Source organism: Suillus subalutaceus (genome assembly GCF_016647625.1).
Source record: "Suillus subalutaceus strain FC151 chromosome Unknown DFJ58scaffold_78, whole genome shotgun sequence".
NCBI classification, from domain to species: Eukaryota; Fungi; Basidiomycota; class Agaricomycetes; order Boletales; family Suillaceae; genus Suillus; species Suillus subalutaceus.
The window spans coordinates 116,357-142,181 of NW_024540327.1; the positions used below are offsets into that span (position 1 = coordinate 116,357).

Below are 25,825 nucleotides of genomic sequence, written 5' to 3' on the forward strand. Positions count from 1 at the left end.
AACTTCACGTGATCAGATAAGTATAGGCTGTACAAAATGGTATCAAGGTGGATCACTGCCTGCAGGCACTCTGACTCATCCATCATGCACGCCAGTGTACAGACCGGAATAACCGTCGGAGAGAATAAATAGAGGCACACAGCTTTTCAGTATATTTGATAGACCGAACTGAGTCAATGGATTGACACGTGACGCCCAAGGGAAGCTTCAAGTCCAGACTCTCCACTGAGCTGTAAGATTTGCTCCCACCGCAGCACCGCAAATGTCGTGGGCTAGAAACGTGTGGCAGAAACACGAGGGGGATACATTTACATTTGATCCACGCAGTCATTTCAAGACATAATTTTGTCATGAACATGCGCATCACAATGGAAGTTTCATTGATCAGGGGAAGCATACATACCCGTGTCAAATGGAGCTTAGAGGCACCAGAGCTATTCAGTGTGCCTGTTCAGTATTTGCGCTTGCCCTAGTTTTACTGTGGAAATGCAACTTGACAATGTGAGAAAGTGTCTGCATACATCGGTTTTAAGAAGGTACTGCAGACACTTCTTTGATATGTTGGTCTCGTTGTGATCATAAGATGGCAACAAAATGTCCCCAACACCAGGATCCGCTATACTGGCAATCAGGACTCCACTGTGGGACATTACCCACAACGCAAAGTGCTGTGGATAGTATCATAGATGCACCGAACATGAAGATACCCCATTCTGGAATTACTGGTAACGCGAATAGCATTAATGAAGAAGAAGGAAGATCCAACGTGACTTAGATCTGAAGCATTATCAGAGTAAAGGGTCCACAGAGATCCAATAACGCGACTGGTATCCACGTTTGGGCCTGGTCGACCGGGTGAAAGCCGCTGTGGGTTGCTTCCTTGCTATTGAACGTAGACGACAGGGGAGAAAATATCGAACAGATGTAGAATTCAGCGATAAAGTTCATTACCGAGACTTTAGCGGCTAGTGTCTAGGGCACTTCAAGGGAATCGCCCCTGTCTAGAACACCCCGCCACCAGACGATCGCATCAGAAGATGCTGATAGTTCGCTCCATCGATAAATGGCGGCCCCATAAGGTTCCAATTCCACGATCATCCATGGATAGAAAACATGAGGTGATTCATTTCCGAGGGCGGCGACGAGTCACTTTAAAAGGATCCAAAGCTTTTTTGTTTTGAGTTAGCGGCGCGGAACAAGAGGGATGTACACACTTTAATGGTTGTATCCATGACGAAACATGAACATACTAGCAATGCAGTGTGATCATGGGAGATCCGGACCTGTTTGTGTCAATCATATAATTAATTCTGGCCAAGAAGCGCTTGTGGACAACATAGTTTGAGAGCACGAAAGGGGACCAACGAGGCGTCGCTAACTCAGAATCCTGCAGGAAAACGCGTTCATGCATCGAAAGCACAGGTATAAAGACGTAGTGGGATCTGAGACTAAGCCCACAGGGTATATCAGGCGCAAAAAGGCATATTTCATCTCGAGGAGCTCGGAATTCACAGAAGTGACCGACGTCATGAGATCGTTTGAAGCAAAGAACAAGAAGTAGCTTGCTGCTTGAGTGAACTGAGTAAAGTAAAGCTGGTGCACAGCTAAAAAAACAAGAAGCGGAAGCGTGGTTGCCTCCCGGATCCGTAAAGTCGGGTTCGCATGGCAATGATGGATGATGTTTGAGGACCCAAGTTTGGACATTGTGGACGATTTCAACGTGTTTTTAAAAGATAGCTTGCATCTGACGGAGCGTAACAAACGAAGCAGCTGACAGAGACATAAGGAAACACAAGGCTACCAAGGGGTATCGAAAAAGGAATCAAGGGCTGACAGGCGTTGGACAGGCTCCATGCCAGTTCAAGGCTTGTGGCTTCGATCCAAGTCGAAGGCCTGATCTGCCGGTTCAATTTTCTACTTTCCTTCCGGCTACATAAAAAGGCTTAACCTTTCACCAACGACCCAATCTTTCTTCCTTTTCACTCGCAGCGGCTGGTTTTTTTTCTAGCAGATGTGTGCTTAAGCATCGATGGAAAACGTAGCGCAGTATAGTAATTCACTTGTCTACCCGTCATCCAGCACACCTGGCACACGCTCACACGAGGATGATAATCCTGTAAACGCGTCTTCCGCCTGGTTATCTGGGCAGAGGTCTACTTCAAACTCTTCTACGAGTTCCACTCAGCTATCATCCATTTACTCCGCGGTGGATCGTCCTCCAGATCACGGAGATTATGCTTCTACATCCACATCGTATGGGCAAGTGCAGCCCAACGACTCTTATTCCAATTATTCCCAACAATCCAACATTCGTCCCGAAGATGATGGAAATCACTCCGCGACAATCGCTCTTTCTCCCCAAATTTCGGGTAGCATCGGCCCTTCTAGGCTCACGCGCCGACAGACACGCGCACAATCCACCCTTCACCTTGGTCTCAGAAGAGACAGACCACCTGCACCATCAAACGCGCAGTCTGATTTACACGGGGCTGATGAGGTACGTCATAACTCTTGCTTCTCTCATCATCTCAGCTAGCTCATCACCTCCTTTACTAGTCTCCCTATTACATGTCACCGGGGAGTGCCGTTTCGCGCCCTCAGACACCTGCAAGCAGTAGCGACCCAAATCGCTACCAGTTGCCTGACAGAATGTCTTTCACAATGGGCTCGGGTGGTATACCCTTGCAATCACCTCGGTACCTGAGCACGCCTGTGTCAGCATCACCTTATTCCCCCTTTCCCATGTATCACCAGCATTCACGTTCGGCATCATCTTACTCTACCTCTAATCCACGCTCAGCTTCTCCTGCATTAAGCGTCGCATCTGCACTCACATCCATCTCATCCGCTACCTCCGCCCCCAACTCTCAGACTTTCCCAGCCTTCCCCCTTCCTTCACCCCCAGGCGCTGTCATTCCACGTGCCAAGCAACGAAAGCAACGTCTTTTTAACGTTGACCGCAAGGCCATCTGTATTTACCACCAAGACAACCCCAATGCACGGCAGGAAGATATCGCAGCGCGGTATGGTGTTGAGCGGAGCACCATCAGCAAAATTCTGAAAAATAAAACAAAATGGATGAATGTCCCAGAGGATGAAGACATGCGTGTGGCCAAGCATAGGTAATTATCCCCTTTGTCTATTCTTTCGTAAATCTGACTTGTATTCAGGCCTTCAAAATTCCCCGAGGTCGAAGAGGCGCTCGTCGAGTGGCTACTTCAAATGAAGCAGCAGCAACAAAACACACTACTTTCCGACAACCTCATTCGCACAAAGGCCAAGGAAACTGCTCGTAGTTTGCAGATCCCTGACGAGAGATTCAAAGCTAGTTCGGGATGGGTCGAGAACTTCAAGCATCGCCATAATATTCGCAAGGGCGTCTGGCAAGGTCACGAGAAGGTTCTGCGGGCTTCTCGTGGCCTTGCGGGTGCCCAAGAGCACAGGCGTGGCGCCACAGATACAGTGCTTTCGCCCCTCAATCCTGCATTCGAGGGCCGCTCTGAGGTCGCTCATGGACACGATTCCGAAGAGCATTCTACGATGGCTGATGGCGATGATGACATGGAATCAGAAGATGAGCCAGAAGTTCCGCACCCTCTACAATCACAAAGCGACGCTGGGCCTTCTTTGTCCCAAGCACCGCTGGGACCTACCCTCCCCTTACCACGCATGTGGGCCCTACAAACGGATCATCTAACCGCTCCCAACACGCCACTTTCTGCGGCGCCAGGCAATGCTCACGAACCCATATCTCATCAGTCCTTTGTACATCAACGCCACGAAGAACGGCAGCCAGACCCGGTCACAGCGGACATGAATTTATCCGCTCTTCCAAATCCTGTGCAGCAGCACCTTCAGGTGACAGATCCACAGCAAGGGGTGCAGCTCACGCATCCAGTTCCCGGTTCCCAATATACCGAGCCGGCTGTTGTATACCAACCCGCGCCGCCTATTACAGCGGGCGATACTATTGCTAATATCGGAGAAGCCGAGGATGCCATTAACAAAGTCATAGGCTTTGTCGACTCTCGTCCTAATCTCCTGTCTCAGACACAGCGAGATGTTCTCCACGAGATCAAATGCACACTCTTCCAACTCGGAAGTGGAGTGCCGTTCGACCGTAACTGGAGATAATGCCAAACGCCCATCGATGGTTTCTTTACTCCGCACGCTTGGATCAGCATCCCACATCCACGTGCAATTTTTTTTTTTCTTGCTTTACTCTCACCATTTTTCTACATGCATTTAATCATCTTCCCATGCCTTGCATTCACCCGACATTGCACGATCGCATCAACATTTTACGTGTCTCTCGTAGGGTTCCATTCGTGTCTGCATTCACACTCGGTACATACTCGTAGCTGCATGTCATACCTCGCATTTGATACATCTCTCCTGCATCCACCTAGCTCTTCTTGGACTCTCTGCTGTTTCACCTATCTCATTTGCAATGCAGAGACATTAAGTTGTCTGTGTACTATTGCTTGATCGTTATACTTTGCAATTGTTTATACCTTGCAATGTTCAAGCTAAGCATGCTATAGTCATTTATAATATACCGTCGTCTATCAACCTTCTCTGTGGCGTTGCTTGATATCAGATCACTCAAATGACATGCGAATTGTGTCTGTTGATCGGCCACGTGGAACACTATTTGAATCCGCAAAATCACAGCTGAATTATTTTGGGGTATGTAAGTACAGCTTGTAAAATATTCGTGGGCAACGCACTAGCAACAGCACACGCACTGTCAAGACTTAGAGACTTTGCCACCAGGAGTCACCTTGGGTGGTTCGCTGCGCAGAATATAGGTAAATTCAAATTGTGCGTATACGGGACGAACAGCCATACGTATCAACGGTATTTTTCATGATCGTGAGTTTGCCGGCTGATGCAGCAGATACCATTTGCTGTTCAATGGATTTGTTTATCTTGGCCGTCAGTGACTGCGTATCCAGTATAATGGTCAATGAAACTTGTAATTCATTAGAAGACGGTGACTCACCTGCCTCATGGAAGCCTGCTTGACCAGAGCGGTCTTTTTGGGTGGAATGTACCGTTTCCCCTTTTTCGGGTTGGCAGCGGCCTTAGCAGCTTGTCTTGACGATGACGCCTTGCTCTGAAGACCCTTGGTTTTGCCCTGGACCATTGATGATAAGACGCGTGCTTCCGCGTAGATTAATGTCAAAGTTATGTGTGGTGACTTACATATCGGGTCGACACATAAATTCCACCGCCGGAAAATTCCGGTTAGCTTTCCTCCGCGCTAGCTTGCGGGTCAGTCTGCTATTTCCATCGTCTGCGACAGCTATGCTCTCAGCATCGAATGTTCTACGCGTCCAGCGCATAGCTATATCACGCGGGAAGGTCAGCATACCTTCAAAGTGTTCTTATTGACCTGTGGCGACTGAGTTGACTTTGCAGCGTGCCTTGCATGACTTGGTGACACTTCCTGGCCGTAAACCAATCGTTTCGTCCGGAACACCTGGCTACAGTGCAGTGAGCGGCCACGTTGTCACTGTCTTTGGCTGCACTGGATTTCTCGGACGTTATCTTGTCTCGAAACTTGGTAAGCTTAATTTGGCTCAGTTGAAGGTTTTGGCGTCTACAACACTCCACTTTACAGCTCGAATGGGTACGCAGGTCATCGTGCCTTACCGCGAGGAGGACGAGAAGAGGCACCTCAAGCCAATGGGCGACCTTGGCCAGATAGTCTCCATGGTAGCGTTGCATCTGTTTCCATTTCCCAATCGCGACAATCTTAAATTCATTCAAGGAATGGGATGTCCGGAATGAAGAGCAGATTGCTGAGTGCTTAAGGCATTCCGACATTGTTTACAACCTTGTCGGCCGAGAATATGAAACAAAGTATATTTTGAATTTAATCTCCTTTTTTAACCCACGCACTCACTCCATTCGAATCATCTCAGGAACTTTAAATACTCTGACGTTCATGTTAGCGGAGCGGAGAGGATTGCAAAAATCGCGGCACAAGCAGGAGTACCACGCCTAGTACATGTTTCTCACCTGAATGCTTCGACATCTTCCACGTCGCATTTCTACCGGACCAAAGCTGAGGGTGAAGAACGGGTCAGGGATGCATTCCCCGCTGCCACTATTGTCCGCCCTGGCCAAATGTATGGCTGCGAAGACAAGTTCTTGAATAACATGGCTAGTGGGTCTTAGACTTCGGCTTCATCGTTTACCCGTTGATCAGACAAATATGTCAAGGTTGGCCTATCTGGTGGAAGCTCAACCACGGAGAAACCAAAATTCGACCCGTTCACGTAAATCTCGACCCTGTCATGGTCACAACCTTCTCAAACTGATCGTGGGTTGACAGGTTATGGACGTTGCTCAAGCTTTAACCAATCTGATGACGATCCCCCAATTCCCCGGCACTATTTCCCTTCCTGGACCAAGGACATTGACGACGGAGTACTTGTTGGACATGGTGTCTTCCTTGACTTATACCCCACCATCGAGTGCACCTGTGCTACCCAAGTCTCTTGCGTTGGCGCTTGCTAAGGTTGCTCAGGCACCATGGTGGCCGCTCATTAGTCCTGATGAGGTGGAGAGGCGCTACATAGATGACGTGGATGTTCCAGGCGATTGGGAAGCGGTGGGTGTGACTCCTGACGAGATCGAGAACCATGCGATCACGTATCTACGAAGGTATCGTTCAGCGTACGTATCTTGTCGACTACCCGTTACCCGAGGAACTAAATTACCCTTTTGCCTTGTAGAGAGAACTTCGTGCGACCGGCGGTTTTCCCTGCGCGGTCCAGCTAGGCGAAAGTCATTTCCGACGCTAACGATTTGTGGCGACCGTAGGATATATAGAGTTATATCGGATCTTCATGGGCGTTGCTAATTGTTCCATACTGGAGCGATAAATGATTTCATGAAAGCGTTGCTATGATGCATTAGCACAAGTGAACCTGTGAACCTATTCACATGACGTTGAGCACAGGCTAAGAAGTCGCTCAAATGCCACCCGAAACCAGGTGAAACGAAAGCATAAATGCGTGAACTGCTTAATGAACTGAGTAGAATTTTATTATAGCATGATCAAATGGCACGTGGGATATGATTAATATTCGCTGCAACACACGACGCGTGTTTCTGCCGGCGTGGACGCAAATACTGCGGAATGCGAGAGAAGTATGTGTAAGGTACACGTGTGCATAAAGTATCTGAGTCCTTGGCAAGCTGAAGGAACAGCCTTCCAAACGATGCTGGCTTTTGATCAGAAGCCGGGCGGAACGATACCCTTTTGAGGTGCCTGATTTGAGCCAGGTGGTGGTGGGTAAGCTGATCCTGGCGAAAGCATCTATAAGAAACGAAGCATCAAGAATCAGTAAACAAGCCATATCAAAGTGACGGAAGAAGATCAACTGTCCAAAAACTTACCTGCTGAGCACCTTGTTGCTGCGCCATCATTTCGCGTTCTTGCGCTACTATCTTTGCCTCATCTTCCAAACTCAGCGCAAGGGGGAGCCCAACGAGGAGGGCAGAAGTGGTGACTATCCAAACGATGTTACCAATGACTTTTCCACTGGTCTTGACGAATGACACAGCTTTTGAAACCTTTGTAGAGATATTATGCCTGGTAGTTGGAGGCACTATGTCTACCAGTGCGCTTATGCGGTCATACAAGTTTTCTTCTGCAGAAAGCTCAGAAGAGACTGAAGAGATTGATTCTTGAGAAGAATGACGGGACGATGAGGATGAAGCGTAAGGAGAGTTGCCCGAAGACTGTGGGTCTTTTTCTTCTACGATCTCGACCTTGACCATGGTTTGAACACAACGTGAGCAACGACTAAAAAATTGTAGCCGACGTGAGAGTCTGGACTTCGGTGCCGGCAATGCCTTGATCGGAGTTTGGATTTCATTTGTCATAATCTGTCTTGTCCAAAAACGAACTCTTTCTTACCAAATCAACAGAATTTGTAGCTAAACTCAGTTCTAAAAAGGGAACACAATCCGATTGGGAATTTCGCTGTCAATATCCCTATTGCGGGGGAATTATGACTTATGGTATTATAAGTACAAGGATGACCCAATATAAACGATTCCTCTTTGTCCCTCCTGTTATTTCTTCTTAATTATATCAGTCTACACCACCGCATCATAATATGCAGAACGGTGACCATGTTCGCAATGATAACAGTCACTCCTTCTCGCATCCTGGTAAGTACGTTTTGAATCGATTAACTCTCACTTCTCACGACGTCACACCTCCCCAAGGCCTCATTCTCCCAACTCAATCTGTTCAGAATCAGATCCATGAGTTAGCGAAGACCCTTCCGCCCTCCAAGGAAGCAAAACACCGCGTGTGATGCCTGCAGGTCTGTGCGGCATGCTGGTGATCGGCGTTTGCAAACTTATTCACTCCCATCACCGCAGGTCCCGAAAGGTCAAATGCAATAGACTTCCTGGCGAAGAAAAGGTAAGTAATATAAGCAATGCCGCCGTCAATAATCTAACTTATTCTCCATTTTTCCAGTGTCAGGTAATTACACTTTTCCTTATATGCTTACCTACGAGGTCCTGAAGATGAACGCCAGCACTGCTTGTCTAAGAACTATCCTTGCACGTCAGTAATTCTCTATATTTAATTGTTGAGCCGTGAGCCGACCCGTTCTTTAGCCATTTCGTCCAACAAGCGACCAGCGAAAAGAAGCGTAACGCTGCCGCTCGGAGGCCGAGAAATATATCAACAAGCTCAAGGTTAGCTTTGGGCACTCCTATCTCGTCTCGCTTATTCATTGTATCTCTGATATTCGATTGTCGATCTTTCTGTCATTTCGCTATCTCTACGCGATCTTCGTCGCTGCCGCCGCCTTGCCTGCCCGTCATTCAGCACCTCTCCTGTATCTGCTAGGTATGCACACTACATTTTTTTTCACTCATAATCTAACATCTGTCAGTAGCTCATCGCCCATCGCTGAACATAACACTCCCCCCTGGCTTAAAGCCACATTTGGTCCATGGAATTCAGGGCGCCTACAAACTTATGGTGGTGTCAACATGCAATCTACAACTCCAACGCTTCTTCATCACCTGTTTGCTGCGCCGGAAAGGTGGATACTGTATTCTATTCGCGTCGCCTGGCTGACTTATCCCCTCACGTCAGCGACTCCACATTCACGTTCAAATCACGATCACCAAGCTACGCCACATGGGGAGACATGGCATCCAAACTTGAAGATGAAGCCTTCCGAGCAGAGTACGTTGCATTTACCCCTTTCCTCATACATTACGTAAACGATCGAAATTATCGCGGTGTACGTCAAGTGTTATCTTGTTCCATGATGGTTACTGAAGAGCCTCTTCTAAGTGGCTTTACTGTTCTTTTCATTTGCCGTATCGATCCATTCCTAATAAGCTGTTACTGATACGTTTGGCTTTGCTTCTGATGACAGGTTCGCCCTTGACCTCGTTGAAGTTTATTTCCAGATAGTCCATACTCGTCTTCCTCTTCTCAACCCCTTGCAGTTTCGCGCGCGGTTAAATCTCCAGGCGACTCAACAAAGACCAGTAATTGCAAAGCAGGACGAGCCATTACACCCAGCTCTTATCGCAACTGTGCTTGCCTGGGGTGCAAAATTCTCCGAACATCCCCTTCTGGTGGCAGATCGCGAAAGAAATGGTGGACAAAGCCTGCTCGCTAAAGCGCTCATCAACCGCACCCGAGAGCTGGCCGAGTCATTAAAAGTGCACCGCATACCGAACCCACATCATGTCGTCATCTCGTTGCTCATCGAACCTCTGCAATGTCGTACGTATTTTACTTGACCGACTTTGCGTTTACTCATCATTATGCAACAGAGGACCCACGACATGACAACGGTAATATTGACCTAATTGTTTTCACTGCTGCGGCTGACAGGGAGCAGGCTTCCACGGGTTCTGGCTCACCAGCGGGATACGTAACTTACTCGGACTACAGGTAAGTAGAATGATTACCTTTAAAAGAACCATTCTGAGAAAATTATTTGAAGATCAATCACAAATCCGTGATGGGGCTTATCAAAGATCCCGAGGCGCGCGGTACTATGATTTTCGCTTGGTGGATGGCTTGTCTGTCGGATGCATTCTCCTCATTTTATTACCGCCGGAAGCCCATGCTGTAAGTTCAAGGTGATGTTTTTCTACCGAACACTAATATCCGCCCATGTAGTGATGACGACGACTATGACATCGACTTCTACACCGCTGATCAGAATACCCAGGAGACCACCGACCCCACGGCTCCATCCCCTAGAGAACAACTTGAGGTAAGATTCAGGTTCATGTTCTACGAAACTCATACTTACATCATGTTTAGTTTTTGGTTGGTAAACTCTAAACGGTGCCTGCATACGTGTACTTACACTTTTCAGGGGTACTACCGAGCTGCACACGCCCTCGCTCGGATATCCCGAACAATTGCTCGCCAACTCTGGAGGCCATCTACAGATCAAGATGGCATTCCCCTTGATTCCGTCCTGTCCTACATCTCGGATCTAAGCAAATGGAGAGATGCTCATTTATCTAAGGTCGGTGTGCCACCTAACTTGGAGGCTAATTGGGATTTCGTATCTGCGGTCTCTGCATGTAAGTAGTCGATATCTCATCATTGTGTTGAGTATACTGAACTAGTTATCAGGCGCAAGCGATGCTCAGTATCACGTCACCTGGGTAGCCCTTTTCTTTGCGATGGACGAGTTTGGTATCCGCGACGACGCCTTCACGCCAAGTAATATCAATCAGGTGGAGACTGCAAAACGTAAAGTCATGGAAGAAGCTCTGCAAGCTTCTTTGCGCATCGCGGCGCTCGTAAGCGACTGCAATTGGTGAATTACCACCGCTGATTTTTTTCCAAGGCTGGAGTACTTACTTCAAATGGCTACTTGGTACGCTTATCTTAAAAGTACCACTGTATCAACTAACTCCGTTCAGAAACTGGATCCTGCGGTCATGCATGTCAGTTGTATCAACGCAGGAAATTTACTTGCTCGGCTGGGTCGTCCCGAAGTATTTCAGTGCATCAAGGCGTTGGAACAATACAGCTATGCTTATGAAGAGACGAAGGAACATGCACAGGAGATCAGCCGCGAGTATGAAATTGCGGTACTAAAGGGTCCGAATAATTTCCAAGAAATGGCTAGCGCTATCAACCCATCTTCTCGTGCCTTCCATGCAGATACCATGAGCGTCGATGCACTGACCAACGGCAACGGCAAGCACCATGGAAATACGGTGAGCCATATTTTTAATTCCCGAGGCGATAGGTTTATGTATGTTGCGCCAGTACATGTCGATTTAAAGCGTTATTTTAGGCTTTACAAGTCCTTTATTATTCTTGTCCTCAGATCGGTTACTTGCTGTCCTTCAAGCCCTTATCCGTGACGGGTTGTTGTTTACTCTCTTCCCAGCCCTTCCTCAATACATATGGACTTACATTTTCGACTATGTAGTTATTCGAGCCTCCCGTGTGGTTTTATCATGTTGTCTAAATAGTACGATATACTGTAGCAGGATATACTCCAGATAGTGATACCCTTTAGCCCAGGCGGACGCTCTTGATAACTTTGGATATACCAGACTGCTCGCCTGTGTATTTTGAGGCATCGCCGATACCACCCTTGTAAACAGCACGCTGTGACGACACCCTCTTTTTGGCTTGCTCGTATTTTTGGCGTTTTTTGACACGGGGATTGCGCACACTCTTTGACCTGTGCGGCGTTAGTCCCTTATTTTTCATTATGGCCCGCGTTACCGAGCGCGGGCCAGATGCCGCATCATGTTCACCAAAGACAAGTCTATGGGGATCAGATGAGAAAGTCGCGTGATATATGAAAATTGGAGCTTACCGCTCGGCCGCCCGAGCCTCCTGATATTCTATCTTTTTCTTGCTCTTCTTGTCCGCGGCCTGTCGTTTCACGAGCTCGTAATAGCCATGTGCTGCAGCCGTGTCGCTATCATCATCATCCTCGACTTCAACATCTCTCCGTCTCTTTTTGCTGCGGCTGCTTGCGTCAGTGATTTCGGGATCTGCATCATCCAGGTCATCTCCGCCCATCCCTAGCGTTCCGGCTTTTCGCTGCTGCTCTTTCTCCATTCTCTGCTCCTTTTCTTTCCTTCGTTCGCGGTAAGGAATGTCGTCGTCACCGCCCACTGCATTGACACGAGCATTCTGGCGCCGCGCAGTAGCACTTTCAATGCGTGACACATGGAAACGCAAGCTCTTCCTGCGCGCCTGTTTGTCGGTGGCGTCAACGTGTTGTAGGAACGTAGCTTCACCGAATGCGTCTGTGCTACTGGTGTCAGCGGGGGCCGAACGCTTCTTCTTTGCGTAAGTCGATGCGGCCTCAAACTCTGGCTCGACAAGGTCGAAGATTGGTTGTCTATTTTTATCATCGGAAGTTTTGCGTTTTTTCTTGGGAGGCTTAACTTCGATCTTGTCTTTCTTTGATGCCTTTCTAGGTTCATCATCGGCGTCCATCAGCAGATCTGTCAGCTCATCAGATTCTAGACCCTTTGTCATCAAGATGCTCCACAAGTCAGGTGTCTCAGATCCTGGTTCGCCGGATTCGTCTTCGTACTTGTCATCTTCGTCATCTTCGTCCTGCGAGTCAGTGCCAACGCCTAAATTTTCTAGCGTGACAAGTGATTGCTTGAGAGTGAGCAAACGATTTAGGACAGGGTGCTGTCTCAGGAGTAGAGGACGACCTGCGTATTTCTCCAAAGAGCGAAGGTGAAGATAATACGCAAGGGTAGTAGCATAGGTCAGGAGAGCCTCTGTAATATATAAAAGGAACTGGTTGATCAGAAATCCTGACACAGCATGATTAAAATAAACCGGAGGTGAGAACTGACGATAGTATATGTGCAGAAGTCCAAGTTCAGTTCCGTCCGTTTCTTTCTCCGATATTCTAAACAAAGATTGAGCATGAATATTGGAAAGCAGTAATATGAAACTCACGCAGCAATTTTTGCTTGCATTTCGATGAGATTACGGGCCGTATCATCCCAGTCACGGGCCAAGGCAAGAGCTTCTGGATTTTCTCTTTCCAGGTGCTGCAAGACGGCCTTCTTGTCATTCAAGGAAACGTCAATTGTGGGCCGTGATTGTTCCTCTAATGAATCTCTGGAAACAATGTAAGCCACGGGTAACAGACGAATGATACCACGTACTCAACCTCAGCATCGGATTCTGGTTCGAGACCTTCACCCAATCCAAAATCGTCCTCATGAATAGCATCCCGAGCCTTCACCTGTAGTCTACGGGCTTCCTGTTCCTCCAGTTCATTTGCCTCCTCGTCTTCTGAGTCGATCTGGGCAGCATTGGATGAGTAATACGCTGACTTGCTTCGACCCCAGGATTCATCCTCAGATCCAGTATCTGAAGGAGACGATGCCTTCTTCAACTTGGTCTTGGATTTTGCTTTCTTGGTGACAACTGGGTCTTCGTCGTCGTCTTCATCTTCAGCATGCGCAAATCCGTCCTCGTCTTCTTCAGCCTCTTCTGAATCCTCTTCCGATACCCCTTCGAGAGCAAAAACTTCGTCTTCATCCTCATCTTCATCCTCGACATCTCCGTCTCCATTTAAAAGGATCTTATCCCTGGACGCATGGACTAGGAGAATGATAATTTTCAACATCATGAAATCATTGTCGGTGTATGAGAACGTACATTGGTCCTCTTCGTCTAACTCAATATCAGAAGCCTTATTCCACCTTTTTATTTTGCTGTCCTTGCGATCCACTGGCCGCGGCTTCGAGCGAGAATTGCTCTTACCGGATGGACGACGGCGAGGCATACTTGGTAGGACTTTGAGATTTGTCAGACGCCATGAAAAATAAATCTAAAATTAGCAAACCGCAATAAGTTCAACTGAGATAAGATAAGATTACAAGCTTCCGGGTACTAATCTTCAAATTTTCAAGCGTGGACATGACGGAAGTCATAAGTAAAATACCGTCACTCTCAGAAGCCTAAATGCCTGTGTGCTCACTGCTCAGCGCTCAGCGCTAACCTCCACCCTGCAAGCACCGTGCTGGAAAATTGGTACAAAGACTCCGTGCACTTTTGAATCAACGTATGTTTTCTATATCATTTTATTATCATTTTCGTCTCATCTTTAGTGTTGGCACTTGGCCAATAAATAGAAAACTCGTCGGGCTGCCCCCCGTCCTAAGAATGAAGTGGTGCTTACGCATTTCGATGCTGTGTTAATAACGCGGGCGGTTCCGCAGCCCATTGGGTCACAATAAGGCGGGGCCGAATCTTGAATGTTTCTACTATCGATATCATTGCGTATCATTTAGATTTTCTCCGACTAAACGAAAGGGAAATTATATTTTTCAGACTCTAACAATGAAAAACAGCAATTAATTGCCACAGACTTTGGTCTCCCAGCATGCAAGATGTGATCCGTCATCCAGCAGATGTTACAGTATGTGCTTCCTCTACTTACTATAACTAAAGCTCTCAATCCAGCTGAGAGCTGATGATCTTGCCGCACTACAGCCGCCCGCTCATTCGCATTTCAGACACCTACCGCCACCTGCACTCGTGCACTGCCTGCTTTCCCGCACCTTACCTTCCCTACCCCCTTGATAAGCTTTTCTTTCTATCTTTCTTTGTTATTATTTGCTAATGACATCTGTCCCGCACCATTTCCCTTTCCTTGCAACTTTGTTGCCACCTCTCGCAGCATCCTAAACCTTTTTTCGTCCGTTTTCACTAATATGATCTCAGCCAGTCCCCACGGTACCTTCATATCACCTTCTTTCCCCCTCCGACCGCATTAAAAACCCTCCTGTACCCCGTACTCGACTGATTTCCCAGTGAGCTTGGCTGCTTGACCCCCCGCTTTTCGTCCGAACACAGCCCCAGCAGTCAGTCCGCTACCTCCGGGGTAGTTGTTATAAAACAAACCACCAACCATCTCCCCCGTGCAGAAAAGACCTTTTATTGGCGTATCTGTCTCTTTCGACAGCACGCCAGCGGTATCCGGATCTATAGCGAGCCCACCGAAAGTAAAAGTGATACCACACGCAACTTTTACCGCCAGGAAGGGTCCCTGATCGATCGGCAGTGCCCAATTTGACTTTGGAAGTTGCAGCACTACCGTGGTAGACTGAGTCGAGAGTCCATCTTTGATCGTGGGGTCCCATCCAAGAGTTGGGTGTTCAGCACGATGATTTTGGACTGCCGCATTGTAATCGCGCACTGTCTTGAGAAAACACTCTTTGTCCTTGAGCCCTTTCTCAAGGAGCTTGTCTGCAAGTTCCTCCATGTTTCCAGCCAAGATCTTCTCGACAATCTCATCCCCATATTCCTCCTTCCGGAGAAATGGATCCATGTCCGCACCCCACACTTGGAATGCACATCCTTCCGGTTGAAGAAGGATTTGTCGCCCAAACTTGGCATATGTGAAATTTCTGAAATCCTGCCCTTCATCGACGAAGCGTTGGCCATAGATGTTAACCATGATACCCAGAGGATAACCTGACTTCGTGAACTGATTACTGAGCTCCCTGTCGCCTGCGTCTGCTGGTGCATTTGCATCCCAACACGTGCTGTGACATCCTGCCCAATCTCCAACAAGTTTTGCACCAACAGCTTGGGCCATGGCAAAGCCATCACCCGTATTGAAAGGAGTGCCCCTGACCTGCACGTTATTTCGGTTGTCATATGTATGGTTCTCGAGCAATTGTTACAACTTACGCGTGCCTTTTCCCATTCAGAACCAAGATGTTTAGCCCGGAGCTCTGAGCTAGATTCGTAACCTCCTGCTGCCAGCACTACCGAAGAGGCTGAAAGGTCTAATTCCATGCCGTCCGTCTGAACCACAAGACCCGTTATTGTTCCTTTCTCAACCCTGAGCCTGACGGCAGGAGACTCGAACCAAATCTCCACTCCGGCTTTTTCTAGTGCCTTCATATGGGCCTTAATCAACCCCTTTCCGCCATCCTCAGTACTGAGTGCCATACCGCCCCAGAACTTTTGCCTCCCATTCACCTCGTATGCTTGGCGGTGGAACGACAGAATGAACGGAATACCTATTATCCGCGCGAGCCATTCCACCGCTTCTCTCGAAGATTCCACCATGGACCTCACCAGCTTAGCGTCTGGCTTATCTTGGCCAAGGCGCTTAATGTCCCCGATGAAGTCCTCGACAGTGTAGGGATCCATGTCGATCTTGGATGCCTGCTCTGGCGTGACATTGCGCACGATTGGGAGAAGATCTTGTAATCCCCCGTGGACTGTTCTATGTGCACCTGCTGTGAAGTAGCCGTTGCCGCCGACCCAATCGTGTGGGGCTTTCTCGACGATAAGGACAGAGGTACAACCTGCCTCAACAGCGGCAAGGGCTGCCGAGCAACCTGCATGGCCGCTCCCAACCACGATGCAATCGTAATGTGTGGACATTCAGATGATATCAGACAATAAAGAAGGCCTTCGCCACCTTTGTGTTTAGTGCGAGCTTTTTCAAATACATTGAATATGGATGACTCTTCATTGGCGTAGTAGGTCACGCTGGACACACGGCCGCCTGGCACTGGACATGTGAGTAATCGCCGGATTGGGGGATGTATCGCTTCACGTAGCCACTGCAACATTAAATGCTACTAGTACATAGCTTCCTTGATATTACACTCTGGCAGGATTCACAGCCAAGCATCCACCATCAATAACGAGTTCCTGCCCATTCATATAAGCCCCAGCAGGCGATGCAAGGTAAACGGCAGTGCCTGCCATCTCGGCAGCGCTGTTACATTTTCCCGTCAGTGAACGCCCTAGTTCACAAATCAATCTTCACTCACGTTCCCGGCCTCTTCGCTGGTATGGACAACACCGGCATACCAACCTCATCAGTTGCCGCTTGTCCTGAAATCACGTCGTATGTCAACTCGCTTTCATACACACCTGGTGCAATAGCATTGACTCGAACATTGATTCCTTTGAGAGAAAATTCAGTCGAAAGCATCCTGGTGAGGTGAGACCCAGCAGCTTTCGAGCTGTTGTAGCAGAACTTGCGCACCAAAGTCAGTGATGTTACATGAAATTGAAGCTGAGTTCGCTCACATGTCTCTGTGCAATTTTGAGGAGTCCGCTCATGCTCGTGATATTAATGACGCTTGAAGAGAAACCCTCTTTATCATTATTCTTGGATCCATTGTCGAGCAAATCCAAAAACGCAACAGTCACAAAGTAGATTGAAAAGGTATTGATTGAGTAAAGGGAGCTCCATTCCTCGAACGATTCATTGTTGAAGAGGTATTCACTGAGTGGTCCGGCTTCCTTTTGAGCAGTAGTTGATGGTTAATTCAATTCATCAGAAAAAGGACCTGATTGACCAGCACTTCGTTCGATCATAGTGAGTTACAAAACAATAGGGAGAGTAATGTCATACTTGTTGACGAGAATGTGCAGCCTTCCATCTGCTTGAGCTATTCTCGTCACACCAGCTTTAATACTGTCTTTTTTCGTTACATCCATCTCATGCCTATGGGTGGTGCTTGATCAGCGCGCACGAAACGCAGAAGAAACGATGGATCTTACGCTATCATAGGTCCCATGTCGTCTCCCTTAGTTGCATTCCATTCCGAAACCACTCTGTCAAGAACCTCCTTTTCGTCGACCAGTGATATACACCTTGGCCCCATTGGCAGCGAGACCACGAGCAATCATAACGCCGATGCCTGTACCGCCACCGGTCACCAGTGCGATCAGACCATTGAGATCGTATAGCTTCTTCAGCGTAAATTTTTCAGGCATTGACATGGTGGGAAAGACAGACTAGTAGTACTTGACACAGCGGGGGTTTCGACATTTTGCCACTAGTGATATCACATTCGAAAGGCAATCTAGAGCGCTCCAGCGTGTTCCAAGCTAGGTCTAGATCTGCTTTTGATTGAAATTTTGCAAGAGGTAAAATGTCATCGATGACATGCGCAGTTCTCAAAAGACTGACGAAATGACGAGGTCCGTGGTGTCACAAGACCAAAGCTGATTGCATGAATAGAATTTCACCCCCAATCAGGCGGGAATCATATGTATCACGGTGTGGCAGTTGTGTTTGGATGTTACATAGCACAGACTCTGGATATGAAGTCAGACAGATATTCATTCAATAAACTTTGACTCACAGATGGATCCCTTCGTATGTGGGTCACGTTGCAGAATTCAAACTGTCTCAGAGTCTTTCACTGGGTCTCACAGAAGTAAGGCATGTGGGGCCCCGGCTACTGTTGTCGGCGAAAGGCTGGCCTGCAAAGAAGAGCAGATTGCTTATACTTTCAACGTTTCATCAGGCAGTGACAAATCTCTAAATGACCTGTCTAGCGACCATCGTCGTTAGAACCTCCATGGTGGATGTCATTGCGACTTGAAAATAAGAACAACTCCAAGTCCAGGAAATGGCGTTGACCACCGTGGACGTCCGAAGGTCAACCGTAGCTCACGAGCGTTGGGGATGGGGGGCGGGGCGCAAGTGATGTAAACTTGGGAGATGTGTCAAATATCTGATTGGTCGATAGTAAGAACGAGTTGCTTGAACTGCAGCTGGTGACTGAATCTATCCTGCGGGAACGTTATCGTGGGGAAGCTCGCGTAGTGCGTATCATTCCTTCAAGGAGTCCATTCATTGGCTCACGATGCCAAATGCCTATTAAGCTTATTCATCAAGTCATTAGTGCTTTCATTTTACATAAGCGCGTCAGTCTCACAACGCGATGAATTGAAAGACAAAGCTAGAGCTAGTACATCATGCTTAGCCGTCTTCCCTCACACCCACACGAGCTGGTTCTCATAAACGGCACCGTGTGCTCCTTTGCAAGTTCTAGGGCAAGCCAATTAAGATCTCTTTCGCTCGGTCTTCTAACACTGAACCCACGCCGGCTCCTGTTAGGCTTCAGATTCTTCACCGCTTACTACCCCTGCTTCCAAAGCAAATATTTACGACCCAGCTTATCAGTTGTGAATGCCGATGCCTGGGCCACCAGAGGTACTTCACGCATATCCCTATTAAGTTACACCTGCTTCAAGAAGCGACAATGCAGAATCCATCCACGCCTCCACTATTCTTGAACCCACTCTGTTCCAGACTGGATTGGCAGATGTAGGTATGTGCGTTTCCATCTAGGTTTGCACGCGACTGACCTTCATGCGAAGGTCACGTCAAGTATCTTGACTTGCGCGTTCAAGGTTCGCTCGTTTCTCATTTTGGTGACAGATGTTCTCGATCAGGCAGACTCCATGTCGATGTAACCCGTCTACTCTTGAAGGTCAGGGATGTTGATTCTTTGATCAAGGAAGAGAAGACATGAGCCAATATTCCATCCATGCTATTGATTATTGATATACGGAGAGGCGGCGCGACAGATAGGCTTGAGTGCTGCAGACTTTCTCACACTCTAACGACAATGTAGTGCCCTGGCAGGTGATTTCGTGCAGCTGGATTTAAGTCGTTTCGCGCATCGTTCCCCATGGCATGAGTGTCAAAACAGTAAGCTGCACTGTCCTCGTGATAATGTTTCTCGGTTGCGCTTTAGGTATTGGAGGGTGCATACTATGCATGGTACAACGCTTGAAGTGGTAGCATGTGTGTGCAGTCAGTAGCTAGAAATTGGCTCAACGAATCTCACGAGATCTGACGGTATCAAGTGCACTTGAATGGTGGCTTTGTTAGACATAATCTGCTGTATGTCTTTTGCAACTCTATTAAAGCATCTAGGTACACATACACGCTGATTGAAACTCGCGAAAGATTCAGAGGTGCTAACCTTTCACTCATCCCTATCTCTGATTTCATCTGGCAGCTGCGACCCCAACCATCTCAATACACCAGCCAGCATAAATAAGATGACGAATACTGCATTTCCTCCGAGAAGATTATATTCCTTTGATGCAGCAAAAAGTGAGCTCGCAAAGGCAGGCCCAACGGCACGGGCAATCGATGAGGATGTTTGAGCAAGACCATTGATGGCGCCAAGCGCATCCTTTGTAGGGGCAGAAACTGTGATAAACATCAAGAGAGTCCCTGTACTGAAGTGAATATCTTGTAACAAGTCGATGTCACTGCAACACGCACCGAGTCCCATACTACATATGATCGACAGAACTAGTTGGCAAAGTAAAGCAAACGTGACTGCATAATCAACTCCCCCCCTTGCACGTACAAGCCACGACATTATCGACAACACAACCATGAGCAATGCGTATGATGACACTGACGCACTAAATAGACGCTTTGGACCAAGCCAGTCGACAAGTTTGGCGAACAGCAATGCCTGAAAGACACCATCCATGATCCCGAACAACGCTAGCCACGAGCCAATAGATGAAGGATCGAATCCAAGACCACCAAGATAGGTAGGCGTCGAAAAGAACAGCGGCACGAGAACCCTGCGAGAAATTTCAAGGAAAGCAAACATGGCATAGTTGGCAATCGGAATAACAACGGTAGGCGTGAGCAGAGATCGCAAAGAGATGTCTGCTATGGGACGTTGAGGTAGTGATTCACCGCTTGAAACGCCAAGCGTGGCTGATGTCAACTTTGGTCGACGTTTTGTTGGCGATGTCTGCTGATCATGAGCAACGTGTGCGATGCGGCAAGTAATATGCAGAACCTACTTCTTCTAAGAATAATACCATCGTGCAAAAGGCCAGAAAGAGCAGACAGGCTGCTACCTGCGCAAGGCAGAAAGTATGGGTAATTTCCCCAAAATGGGTCTGTGAATATTACGGGCCAATGATCCTGCGGTCGCGCAAGCGTTCCGCCCATTAAAGGACTGATATGCGGATTTAATCATTTACCACCCTCATATTTAACGAGTTGACTTACCCAAGAAACCCTCCAAGACTCCAGACAGTCGGAATCAAGGCAAAAGCCTGAGCCATATTTGTGGAGTCCGTTAATTCCCCCATCACAGTCTTCATAACTCCAACGTTGCCATTTAGAACACCGCACATGCAGCGGCTGGAGAAACTATGTCAGCATGACGTATACTCCTTTCAGCTGAAGACACACCTAATGACAAGACTCCAGAAGGTTGTTGAGAGGCCGAAGCACAGTATCGAAATGCAAGCACCTGAGAGACCAATTACCAACACAGGCCTGCGCCCAATGCGGTCAGACAGCCTACTCCACCTCAGCACCGTCAGCGCCTGCGCGACAAAAAACAGAGATTCCTGTTGAACATATCCAATAGTAGACTATGAGGAAACCATTCTCGCAAGTCAAAATCCCAGCACCTACAATGATTCCGGCATAATACCCCACAGCCGCATCGTCACCCCCCGTAATTCCAAGTTCGCTGATAAGCTGAAAGGGCGAAACAGTATAAAAATGTGCATCAAGGACAAATATCAACATTGTAAAGTCATACCTGATTGATGTACGGGAATATAGACGTGGAAGTGATGCCTTCCGCGAGTTGTATCGTCAAGAGTATGCCCAACTGGAGTTTTGGAAGTGGAGTTTTAGGCTTTGAGGCCTTTGCAAGGACCAGAGGCGTGGTCTCGCTTGCTATCATACGAGGAGAATCGGAGTGAAAATCCAGTGACTAGTGAGCTTTAGTAACTATATAGAGTCCGGAGGCAGAAGACACTGACAGCGAAATGTTTGAAACCGCCTTGACGTCGAACAAACACTGAATCCGAGTCCTCGGATCTAGAAAACTCCGATATGAGCCTGTCCAGGTTATAGAAGTTCGCTTGAAGGTGGCGCTTGTACAGTTCTACAGCCAGCGAGTTCTGGTGATCAGCATGGCATAGGCTACTATGCCCATTACAGCCATTCGCGCTAGGCCGAAACGCAAAAACTACATACACAGCGGTGTTCGATTTTTTGTCTCCGATCAGATACACTTTATTTTCCGGGTTAAATTTCATATCTGCAGTCTAATGTGCCGCAGTGCGAACTATAGGGGGTGGGCATGGGCACCCACTTTGAACGGCCGATGCACGAACAATTGGGAGGTTATTCCTTGCGTTGCAAGGCTATATAAACCCACCGCTACTTGGGTGAGTGGCTGATGTTGAGATATGGGTAATGAATTCAGATGACTTGCCGTGGGCTCGAAAAATGTAGGATAGAATATCATATTTCACATTAGGAAGGCAGCCGCGATGCCGGGCTTCATATACGCTCGATTTGCAATTCAACATTATTTTCTACCCTCTAATAAACCTTAATCTGAAAAGGGGGCCCTCTTGCAGATTATAATAAACGTGTTCTTACCATTTCAGGCCACTAACGCCTGCGATAAGACGAGTAACGGCACTCGTTGGCCTCGTTTCTTGAATCCTCATTGTTTCCACATCATTTTCGGACCTCCATATGACTGCAATGACCTAGATTGGCAGTCCCTTACAACAGTGTCACCCTCGGGCCATTCAGAGCCCATTCCTGAAGCTCGTTCGAGAAATTTTTCAGTTCAATGTGTCATTCTGCATTCACAGCATGCGGCTGCTATTGGTCTAGGGTAGCCTAGTAGGTGTAATTTCACTCGAAATTGTTGGTGTCGACTTGGCCGTCGACTTTCGATGTGGTTTTGCCTCGATATCTCCGCACCAGTGTTCTGCCGGTCAGTGTACGTTTATCAGAGTTAACGTACGTTCAGCTGCGAACTTTCCCATGGATGCAAGTGAACTGAACGCGTGCAGTGCCAGATGTCCTGCCTGAATATTAGATAATCGTGTCTGATTGGACGACGAAGCAGGAGTGAATGTTCAAAGTGCAGTATGCAGTGCGTCAACGATCGCGGAATGGATAGTACTAGACTACTACTACTACTAAGGAGCGGGTTCTTTTAACATATTCCCTTCTACATATCATCTGGTAGTACTACTTATTTCTGAATCTACTCGTCAAGAACATCGTCAGCTTGAGGAAAGTCTGGATCATCAACTCCCTCTGCATCCAAGTCAAGAAGCTCGTACAACTCAAGCTCAGCATCTAAACCTCGAATGGCGACTTTATAAAAAGATCCCAGCCATTCCTCTGCATGAGAATAGTCGAGTAAGTCTTTGATAGCAATGTGAGAGAATGAACCACCAGCAGCGCTGACGGGGACTGAGTGCATTGTTTCTGTGGCAGAAATCTCCTCCTCCTCCTGAACAGCTCGGATAAGGTCTGCTGCAACATCACTTATCCCTCGCCTCTCGAAAGCAAGGCTGCATGGCTCTCGTTCACTGCTTTCTCCCAATAGATCACCACCAACTGCATGGACTATTTGAGTAGGCTTGGCCTTGTCAGTGTCCTCGGTGTCACAGTGCTGGCGTCGAAGCCACTTCTTGACCACGTCATTGCGTACATGCTCTTCATGAACATACATCTTGAGTTCTGCCAGAAGGGTGAGTGTCTCAGTTGAGAGCCGATTTCGCCATTTCGTGAGAATTGCACCAAACATGCTAAAAAGGCGTTCACAAGAGGCAGAATTTGGGCAGATTGAGAGAAGACGCTGGGCAATAGTATGAAGTGGTCGACGTGCCGAACCGGGATGCGATAGTCCTGTCCAGATATCAATTGGATCAACTGAAACACCCTGAGGACTATGTTAGCGATGTCTTCTGAACTTGAAAGAATTGGTTTGATGAAGCATACCTCCTTTTCTGCGTGATATAACAGTGAAAGCTTGTAGTTGTCCATGTATGCGAAGTCATGATAACTATTCAAATAGTCGTCCAAGTCCGTGTAAAGATTGAGTGGTATATTGTTAGTGTTGTAAAAACGGCGCCAAAGATGTGCAAAAAGTGTCACAAGCCCTGCACGTGTTGTGAGAGGTACATTCTGGAATGGAGAAACTTTGTAGAAAGGATTCACAATGATGGCAGCGATGAAGACTTCTTGGTCGCACTGTTCCCAGCGGCGCTCGATGCTCGCAAGAACAGCTGTACGAGCTGCAAGATCAGTGTCATTGTCGATCTTGGAGTAGCGAAAGTGCAGGAAACCAAATGAAATTGCAACATTTTTGGGTCTTGCTTGGGCTGCTTGATGAACGTTCGTCATGAGGGAAATTGGCTCCAGCAATGTTTTCCATCTACAGAGAGCATTAGTTCTGATTTTTACATTTAGATTTGAACCATACCTTGCCAATGCATGCCAAAATGTCGCATTTTTGATTGTCACAATGGCTATTTGAGTCTTTCTGCATGACTGTACATCTCCACCTGATATCAAATGTGCTTCATGCTTTGTTACAAGCAATTCGAGTGCAGGACGAAGCTCAAGGAGACGGCGATAGGCAAGATAATGTGACATCCAGCGCGTCAGCACTGCTCTGAGAACTGCAAGTGTTTTTCCAATTGTCGCCATCTGTATTTCACGGAGAATAGCAAGCACACGTGTCTTGCTGCGTAGCCACATAATTAGCTCTTGTGCCATGTCTCCATAGACCCCGTAGTCATCTTTGACCTTGAAAAGGTCTCCTACAATGAGATTCCACTATCGTTGTGTTGTTTGTAATCAGCAAGTTGTGACGAATTATGAAAATCACCATACCTGATGAGCCAAGCAATTAGGAACAACAATGTGGGGTAGCTGCTCTCGAAGCAGACGCCGAGCCTTTCATGATTCACCAGATGCGTCTGTGGTGCAAGCGATAACACTTGCCCCCCACTCGGTCTCGATTCTGCTGATTGCGTCTAACATCTGCTTGAGAAGTTCTTCGGCAGTGTGAGGGTCCATCGAAGCATCGTGAACTTTAATCGTGTGCAACTAAATAGATAATTAGTAAAATGATTGACAGTCTCCAGTTAGATTTACCTTTCGGTGAGCAGTCATCATAAACCCCAGGAGATGATGGTGATTTTCACCAGTCCAACCATTGCATTGCAATGTTGCATCAGCGCCTTGACATTCCTCTTTAGCGGCACCTTTGAGTATATTAAGGGCGTGGGGCAGGACACGTTGCGTTAAGACTTTTGCAGAGGGAATTTTCGCTCTTGGGAGAAAATGGTCACACAAAACTTTCCACTCATGATTTTCAACCCATCGGAGCGGCAAGCCAGCACTCGCAGTGAGTCTTGCAAGTCCGATTTCCCAATCGGCTTGATCTGCAGCAGTCCAAGCTTGATCACCGAAGCCGTTAAGTTGGTTGCCCAGTACTATGGGAGAGAGAGGTGGAAGTGAGCTAGAAACAGCCCGAGAGTAGTATTGACCAGATTGGATTAGACATTGGCGCTTCGGATGGGATGGTAATGAGACTTCCAAGAGGGCAGGACTCGGACTGACGGACAGCAAGTCGTGGTAAAGGATACTAGAAGAACTCGAGGCCGTGTCAGTCTCAGGAATTGACAGTGTAGGCAAACTCGGACGTGCAGACTGCACAGTCAATGACCAATTGAGATCTGATGTGCATGGTGGGCTGGCAGCGAGAATGATTGGAGGTATAGCACTGAGATATGCTGGAGTTGCGTTTGGCTGATGGGCCTGAGCACCTTTTTGTGGTGAATATGATTGGTGGTATTCCGTCTGTGCTTGTGAACGGACATTCTCAGAGTGCAATGTGCAATCACGCAAGTGACATAATAGTGTCGTCGGCCAACTGATTAACCAGGTGCGTTGGGGATCATTCTGGCCACTGGCCCAAACTAGTACTCCGAGTTAGTAAAATAAAGCTATTACAAAACAGGCTTGCGTACGAGTGCCTGCTATTGCCATTTCATCCCTCGGTGCATCTCGCTGGCCTGCGTGAACCTGCTGCTCATCTATTGCCTGCTCATGTGCAATGCGTTGCTCATAGAGCCTAGCACACACTACCTTTGCCTTTCCGCTGACCATTGAAGCTGGGTCTTTGACAGCATAACCTGGGTGCTCCA

The 25,825-nt window shown here is 47.7% G+C and overlaps 9 protein-coding genes across 9 annotated transcripts; 2 read left to right on the top strand and 7 right to left on the bottom strand.

The window, feature by feature from the left end:
- Window positions 1–4,773: 4,773 nt before the first annotated feature.
- DFJ58DRAFT_795949 (uncharacterized protein) lies at window positions 4,774–5,206 on the bottom strand. The gene is made up of 2 exons (XM_041390557.1): window positions 5,006–5,206; window positions 4,774–4,946 (listed from the first exon to the last, which is right to left on the bottom strand). The coding sequence occupies exons 1-2, from the start codon at window positions 5,147–5,149 to the stop codon at window positions 4,818–4,820; spliced, it is 273 nt and encodes a 90-aa protein (XP_041242205.1). The 5' UTR covers window positions 5,150–5,206; the 3' UTR covers window positions 4,774–4,817.
- A 104-nt stretch (window positions 5,207–5,310) lies between these two features.
- DFJ58DRAFT_662717 (39kDa subunit of Ndufa9, NADH ubiquinone oxidoreductase) lies at window positions 5,311–6,792 on the top strand (the record flags this gene model as incomplete). The annotated part of the gene is made up of 8 exons (XM_041382317.1): window positions 5,311–5,367; window positions 5,425–5,569; window positions 5,627–5,721; window positions 5,777–5,868; window positions 5,931–6,175; window positions 6,232–6,287; window positions 6,344–6,687; window positions 6,747–6,792. The coding sequence occupies 8 exons, from the start codon at window positions 5,311–5,313 to the stop codon at window positions 6,790–6,792; spliced, it is 1,080 nt and encodes a 359-aa protein (XP_041242206.1).
- A 457-nt stretch (window positions 6,793–7,249) lies between these two features.
- On the bottom strand, window positions 7,250–7,797 carry DFJ58DRAFT_729784 (mitochondrial import translocase subunit Tom22; the record flags this gene model as incomplete). The annotated part of the gene is made up of 2 exons (XM_041385792.1): window positions 7,250–7,333; window positions 7,414–7,797. 2 exons carry the CDS (start codon window positions 7,795–7,797, stop codon window positions 7,250–7,252), a joined length of 468 nt encoding a protein of 155 aa, XP_041242207.1.
- Window positions 7,798–8,138: 341 nt separating this feature from the next.
- On the top strand, window positions 8,139–11,314 carry DFJ58DRAFT_717033 (uncharacterized protein; the record flags this gene model as incomplete). The annotated part of the gene is made up of 16 exons (XM_041384300.1): window positions 8,139–8,193; window positions 8,251–8,293; window positions 8,322–8,351; window positions 8,410–8,452; window positions 8,571–8,599; window positions 8,653–8,757; window positions 8,937–9,086; window positions 9,140–9,232; window positions 9,429–9,784; window positions 9,903–9,955; window positions 10,008–10,135; window positions 10,187–10,283; window positions 10,389–10,602; window positions 10,655–10,824; window positions 10,948–11,247; window positions 11,300–11,314. 16 exons carry the CDS (start codon window positions 8,139–8,141, stop codon window positions 11,312–11,314), a joined length of 1,881 nt encoding a protein of 626 aa, XP_041242208.1.
- A 237-nt stretch (window positions 11,315–11,551) lies between these two features.
- DFJ58DRAFT_729786 (Sas10 C-terminal domain-containing protein) lies at window positions 11,552–13,811 on the bottom strand (the record flags this gene model as incomplete). Its single annotated transcript, XM_041385793.1, has 5 exons — window positions 11,552–11,810; window positions 11,862–12,923; window positions 12,974–13,138; window positions 13,186–13,627; window positions 13,685–13,811. The coding sequence occupies 5 exons, from the start codon at window positions 13,809–13,811 to the stop codon at window positions 11,552–11,554; spliced, it is 2,055 nt and encodes a 684-aa protein (XP_041242209.1).
- A 990-nt stretch (window positions 13,812–14,801) lies between these two features.
- DFJ58DRAFT_704984 (FAD binding domain-containing protein) lies at window positions 14,802–16,429 on the bottom strand (the record flags this gene model as incomplete). The annotated part of the gene is made up of 2 exons (XM_041383696.1): window positions 14,802–15,668; window positions 15,725–16,429. 2 exons carry the CDS (start codon window positions 16,427–16,429, stop codon window positions 14,802–14,804), a joined length of 1,572 nt encoding a protein of 523 aa, XP_041242210.1.
- A 222-nt stretch (window positions 16,430–16,651) lies between these two features.
- DFJ58DRAFT_717036 (uncharacterized protein) lies at window positions 16,652–17,785 on the bottom strand (the record flags this gene model as incomplete). The annotated part of the gene is made up of 6 exons (XM_041384301.1): window positions 16,652–16,769; window positions 16,825–17,033; window positions 17,087–17,302; window positions 17,423–17,507; window positions 17,564–17,631; window positions 17,657–17,785. 6 exons carry the CDS (start codon window positions 17,783–17,785, stop codon window positions 16,652–16,654), a joined length of 825 nt encoding a protein of 274 aa, XP_041242211.1.
- Window positions 17,786–19,788: 2,003 nt separating this feature from the next.
- Window positions 19,789–21,537, bottom strand: DFJ58DRAFT_717037 (MFS general substrate transporter; the record flags this gene model as incomplete). Its single annotated transcript, XM_041384302.1, has 7 exons — window positions 19,789–20,042; window positions 20,094–20,495; window positions 20,558–20,793; window positions 20,847–20,981; window positions 21,033–21,193; window positions 21,261–21,326; window positions 21,391–21,537. The coding sequence occupies 7 exons, from the start codon at window positions 21,535–21,537 to the stop codon at window positions 19,789–19,791; spliced, it is 1,401 nt and encodes a 466-aa protein (XP_041242212.1).
- Window positions 21,538–22,866: 1,329 nt separating this feature from the next.
- Window positions 22,867–25,787, bottom strand: DFJ58DRAFT_842851 (ribonuclease H-like domain-containing protein; the record flags this gene model as incomplete). The annotated part of the gene is made up of 6 exons (XM_041392881.1): window positions 22,867–23,550; window positions 23,610–24,045; window positions 24,094–24,433; window positions 24,584–24,722; window positions 24,771–25,597; window positions 25,649–25,787. The coding sequence occupies 6 exons, from the start codon at window positions 25,785–25,787 to the stop codon at window positions 22,867–22,869; spliced, it is 2,565 nt and encodes an 854-aa protein (XP_041242213.1).
- Between the last annotated feature and the right edge of the window lie 38 nt (window positions 25,788–25,825).

Bases quoted from the DNA above. Each gene is read 5' to 3' on its own strand.
- DFJ58DRAFT_795949 (XM_041390557.1), bottom strand. From the start codon at position 5,149: ATGGTCCAGGGCAAAACCAAGGGTCTTCAGAGCAAGGCGTCATCGTCA. The intron at 4,947-5,005 runs GTGAGTCACCGT...CTGGATACGCAG, and splicing joins AGCAGGCTTCCATGAGGCAG to TCACTGACGGCCAAGATAAA.